General features: G+C 36.4%; 1 protein-coding gene across 1 annotated transcript in view; it reads left to right on the forward strand.

Annotated features, from left to right (window-relative positions):
• Nucleotides 1-4,806, forward strand: part of LOC139119667 (neuronal acetylcholine receptor subunit beta-3-like) — a 60,447-nt gene extending 55,641 nt beyond the window's left edge. Inside the window, exons 5-6 of the mRNA XM_070683493.1 lie at nucleotides 993-2,085; nucleotides 3,797-4,806. Coding sequence (XP_070539594.1) covers nucleotides 993-2,085; nucleotides 3,797-3,919 — 1,216 coding nt within the window. The 3' untranslated portion in view covers nucleotides 3,920-4,806. The remainder of the gene's footprint in view (nucleotides 1-992; nucleotides 2,086-3,796) is intronic.
• Nucleotides 4,807-6,000: the final 1,194 nt, after the last annotated feature.

The following is a 6,000-nucleotide window of genomic DNA, read 5'->3' on the forward strand; positions in this document are numbered from 1 at the left end:
GTAATAAGGAAAGCAACTCCACACATTATTCATTTCTTAATTGTTTGCGTTTAGTGTGTTTTGAAAGTATTTTACGTTTCCCTGTTTTGTGTACAGAACTGACTGGTTAATTTTATTACAATTGTGGTTGATATTACATTTGTGGAGATTATTACATTTGTGGAGGTTACAGGTCTTTCATACTTTTTCATCTGTATTTCGGTTTTCAGCCGGATGGTTCGGAGATGTCTTAAACAATAACCCTCGCTGAGGGGGATACATACCAGGACATATAGCACAATTCACGATATATATGCACGAGCCTAAGGCAATGCATATAATGCATTGTGATAGCGCCATACCCGTACCGTATACACCCGTCATCAGCTGGAGGGATTATTGCTATTGTATCATATCACCTCCATGTTGTTTTGTAAACATTAATATCAATAAAAAGTGACTTTATTCAAATACTTCTGGCAAACGTTTTGTTCATAACAGTGGTTAAACAGTGGTCTCCATAAACACCCCCACTCGCGGACACTTGCGCAACACTAAGTGTCATATCACTTCGCAACAGAAAGAATTAAACATATATATATAGAGATATATAATAACATTTAATTAGTGTGATGAAATTGGAGCTTTTGTAATGAAAGGTATCACGGATGATTGCTATTGCCAAAGGTCCACAAGAGACACCTCCAAATGAAGGATTCTACGGTAGAATGATTAGTTTGTTTTATGGAACTCTATCCAGCAAGCAATGGAATGATGGCAGGCTGGGCGAGGGGTTTGGCGTATATAACTACGCAAAAACACTTGTAATTCCAGTCCAGTTCCTGATAAAAGAATAACATTCAAATGGCAGCAACGGAATCATGTGGCATCCTTTATTGTTTGCTTCAATCATGCAACGATGGGTTTACTTTCGAAATTGTTGAAATTTTATCAAACAATAAGACAAATCATTTAATCTTGTAAGCATAAATGGTTTTTTTTTCCAATTGTAGCGTCGATGGGAATTTTATGTTACCGGTATGGAAGTATGCTACCGTGTACAGCGATGGTCAAGTTTGGATGACGCCTCCTGGAGATCTGCGCAGTTCGTGCAGTTTGAATATACGGTATTTTCCGTTTGACAGACAACGTTGTTACATGACCTTTGGACCATGGGAATACACAGCAAATGAGATCAGACTTCAAGCAATTAAGGACCACGTCGTTAAAGAGAAGTACATTGAGAACGTTGAATGGGATTTAGTGAACTCTTCTGTTGAAGATATTTCCGAAGAACTTGAGTGTTGTCCCGGAGAATTTTACAGTGTTCTCCAATACAGCCTCGTTGTGGAACGTAGGCCCCTATATTACATCATAAACATCCTAATTCCTGGTGCATTTATGGCTGTGTTAACTATATTAGTATTTTATTTACCTCCGGATTCAGGAGAGAAAATATCTCTGAGTATATCGCTTCTAATCGCATTGTCTGTGTTTAGCCTTCTCGTTGCGGACATAATGCCACCGACATCAGAGTCACTTCCTCTGATTGGTCAGTATTTTTTGTTCAACATGACAATGGTGACTTTATCACTGGTAATGTCTGTCCTTGTCCTCAACGTACACCATCGAGCAGGCAAAATTCATCGTGTTAGACCATGGATGCGACGACTATTCTTCATTTTTCTGCCAAAACTATTGTGCATAGACAATTCTATATTTTTACACAAGCAAGAGAGTGTCAAGGAAGAGATCTCTTCACACGTGAGATGGTCCGAGGTCATATACAAAAATACATCACTGACACACATCCCTCACAACAATGTAACTGAAGAGAACGAGGACATTTGTTGTGGTGGAAAGCGAAACAAAGCAAACAAACACAGCCATTTTCCCATGATGCCCCTTGGTGCAAGATCGCAAAAATCTCGTCGCAATCATGATTTGAAGGCAGATATGTGTCTGGGAAACAGCAACAGTGAATCAATGTTGCATGTTGACAACCATATGTCTGGTGAAAGTAATATGACATGTTTTGAAAAGGAAATGTTACGGCACATGAGATACATCACAAACAGAATGCGTGGTGACGATAAAGATAATGCGGTAATTATGCACCTACTTTGGAACATAATTCAAATATTAAAATATTAAATTAAATATTAAATATTAATTTAATATTAATTAATTTAATATTTATTAATTTAATATCAAATATTCAAAGTAACGGTGATATCCTTCATCACCGGTGTATGTCTCTATATTTGTATTCATTTAGTTATAAGATTAAAGGGCAAGTATTTGGCCCTTCTAAATAATGAATTCTCTGCCAAAATCTCAGCTTCTAACACAATCAAAGTAGCCCGAAGGCATAAATATTGGCAAATGCTGTCATGTTTACTTGTAATCATTGCTTACAAAAGGATCATGTGATGCCTTGAATTTGCATAATCATAAAACTCTGTTTCACCTTTCTATGTAAAACGCTGCGGTGTGTCTGGTAGAAAGTTTCTCCAGCGATCGACAACATAATGAACTCGGAAACTATGTTTTGGATTTCTTTGTCTGTCTTCATGTTTTGTTACATGCCCTTAAATGATTCAGACTTCGGATAAGTCAAAAGTAAAAAATTGTTGTGTGCAAGTTCAGGGTCGTCAATCATAAAAGCTGAAGCACTAGAAACGTAATCCTTATTCGTTCATTGTCAAACCCCCACGTACAAATCGCGGAAAGATACTTCAGAAAGCGTATATCTATCATGATTTTTCCTGGTACAAACGTATAAAAAAGGTAAAAAACGGGTTTCATAAATGTGCTACAGGCAGGTCATTACCCGGGTTAATGACTTTTTTGCAATTTCCTGTTCTGAGATTATAATATCGTATTTGCTATGGTTTGCAGTCTGACTTTTTAAAATTTTGTTAAAGCAAAATCCGTATCGTCATCGTGAAGCACGCAAAAAGTATCGAGGTCTCAAATGCCATTCCCCTAAACTAAGGACTTATTTTAGTGCGTCAGCTTTTGTGATCGACGGTTCCTATACAACAGCATTTGATTTGGGCAGCGTTTGCTTAGGGCTAGGTAAAAACCAATTTTGAGAGGTTATGCAAATTACCTGTCACATGATCCTCATGTGAACAATGATTACAATAAACAAATCACAGCGTATGCCAATATTTAGGTTTTCAGAAAATATACTTAAATAGGGTTACGGACTTGACTTCTTACTGAAATTATTGATTGTTTGGAAGTATCCAACACATGTCTCGGAACCTAAAATCTACTAAGAATCTTCCTTTAGCCCCGTCCGGTCTCTCTATAGTATTTGGCAAATTTTCCATCACTTCGAAGACTTCAGATCGCAATTCGCTTTGTTAGCTGAGTTGGTTATATTAAGGTTTAGTGGTAACATAAGTGAAAGGATGCGGTGCTTATCATAAAGATAGAACAGTTCAGTTACTGATAAAAGATGACTGAAGTTGGCCGAGTGTAATTTTCCATATTTCACATTTTTCATTCTGATGGATGTGAGTTTCATGTTTTCCGATATTTATCAGTACCTAGTGTGTGCTGTGTGAACTAATCCGCCCAGTCTTGTTTCATCTTGTGTGTGCTGTGTAAACTAATCCGCCCAGTCTGGTTTCATCTTTAATCGAAACTCTTAATTTCATCAACCGTTGACTAATCAACTCATAAAGCTATTAAGAATATTGTTCAAAGAGCATATCTCTCTCTCTCTCTCTCTCTCTCTCTCTCTCTCTCTCTCTCTCTCTCTCTCTCTCTCTCTCTCTCTCTCTCTCTCTCTCTCGTTATACAGGATATGAGTGAATGGAAATACATAGCCATGGTAATCGATAGAACCGCAATGGTAATATTCATAACCATCACCAGCATAGGAACCTGTGTTCTCCTACTCCAAGCTCCACACATTTGGGGATGACAGTCAATTGGAGGCATTGACATTTGGGGATGACAGTCAATTGGAGGCATTGACATTTGGGGATGACAGTCAATCGGAGGCATTGGATGTTGATTGGTGCAGACACAAAGGGGACCTGCAGCCTATTCAGACTATCACAGATATTAAAGAAATCTGTCAATAAAAGAACATGGTCGTTGAAATTATGATACTTTTTCAGAACTGCTCGGTCGGTCTGAACGAAAAGTGTTATAGTGTTGTGGATCAAGTTACTTTTGCTACATAACACAGTTACAGGCCGATCGGCTGCACTGTATTCTATGATATTCATGAGTTTTTATTTCAGAATAGATATAAATTTACCTGTGGATAGTGCGTCACAGCACTATTAAAAGGAAGTGAGCAGTATGTGCCAGTTTGAACAAGAGACATAATAAATGTGTGTTCCACTCAAATATGCCCGCCTTCTTGAAATACGAAAATAATCATTGGATAAGACGCATACATGCGTTTTAATCTCTCATAATGGCATCACGTTTTCATTAGAACAAATTGCACTAAATGTCCTCACATGGAAGGTTTCATACCCAATTTTTGTCATTTTTTCAGCTCTTGAAAATGACGGGGCATCATCAAAATGGACTGAAATCTGTTAAAGTTATGTGCTTACTTTATTTCCATAATGTAGTTATAAAGCAGTAAAACTTTAAATGTGTTGAAAGGCAATCCATACATCAATTGTTCTGGGGTACCGATGTTAATGACGTAACACTCAAATGTGAACATTCATTGTGTATCGCTTTCATATTTTCTACTTGACCTTTACATTTTATTCTTATTGTCTTGAAGAAGTTCGTAAAAAATGAGGTTCAGTTTAGATGACCTAACATGGAATTATCTACATCAGGGAAATGAATCTTTTCTTAATGTTATCGCTCCAACTGTAAGCTTTACTACTTAGGGACACGGGGGTGGGGGTGCATCACCCCTATTTGTAACAATCAACCCTATTTGTAACAAAATTTAATTTTCAAAAAAACTTTGCCGTATATGTTGAAATATTAATAAATATGCATATTTGTATGTTTGAGGGCAATTTTCTTTTTTTTCCTTGTCAAAACTCATTTTTCCGAAACTGCTTTTGTTACAAATTGGGTTGATTGTTACAAATAGGGGTGACATGTCAACCCTATTTGTAACAATCAACCCTATTTGTAACAAAACCTACATTTCAAAGAAATTTGGCCGTATTTGATGAAATCTCGATGAAATATACATATTAGTATGTTCGGGGGCAATTTTCTTTGTTTTCCTTGTTTAAACTCATTTTTCCGAAATGCTCGTGAGATTGAATTTCGTTGTTCAGGTTCCTAGGGATAAGAGCCCTACTCGTAAGATATAATCAAGTCGTGCAGATACATGCCAAAGGTTTGTTTCGGGGCAATTTTCACCATTTTCGGTCAAAAATGTTAAAAATCTTGTTTTCTGACCGAAATCATACTAAACCTATATTGGGTTAACTTTTGTTACAAATTGGGTTGATTGTTACAAATAGGGTTGACGTGTCAACCCTATTTGTAACAATCAACCCTATTTGTAACAAAATTTAACCAACTTGTAACAAAACCTAATTTTCAAAAAAACTTGGCCTTATTTGATGAAATCTTGATGAAATATCATACTAGTATGTCTTGGGGCAATTTTTCTTTTTTCCTTGTCGAAACTCACTTTTTCCGAAAATACTCGTGAGATTAACTTTCGTTGTACAGGTTGCCTAGTATAAGAGGCCTACTCATAAGATATAATCGAGTTGTGTAGATAGGTTTGTTTCCGGGCAATTTTCACCATTTTTGGTCAAAAATGTTAAAAATCTTGTTTTCTGACCGAAATCATACTAAACCTATATGGGGTTAACTTTTGTTACAAATTGGGTTGATTGTTACAAATAGGGTTGACGTGTCAACCCTATTTGTAACAATCAACCCTATTTGTAACAAAATTTAACCAACTTGAAACAAAACCTAATTTTCTACAAAACTTGGCCGTATTTGATGAAATCTTGATAATATATATACATATTAGTATGTTTTGGGGCAATTTTT

The sequence above is a fragment of the Ptychodera flava genome, chromosome 20 (assembly GCF_041260155.1).
Source record: "Ptychodera flava strain L36383 chromosome 20, AS_Pfla_20210202, whole genome shotgun sequence".
Lineage (NCBI taxonomy): Eukaryota > Metazoa > Hemichordata > Enteropneusta > Ptychoderidae > Ptychodera > Ptychodera flava.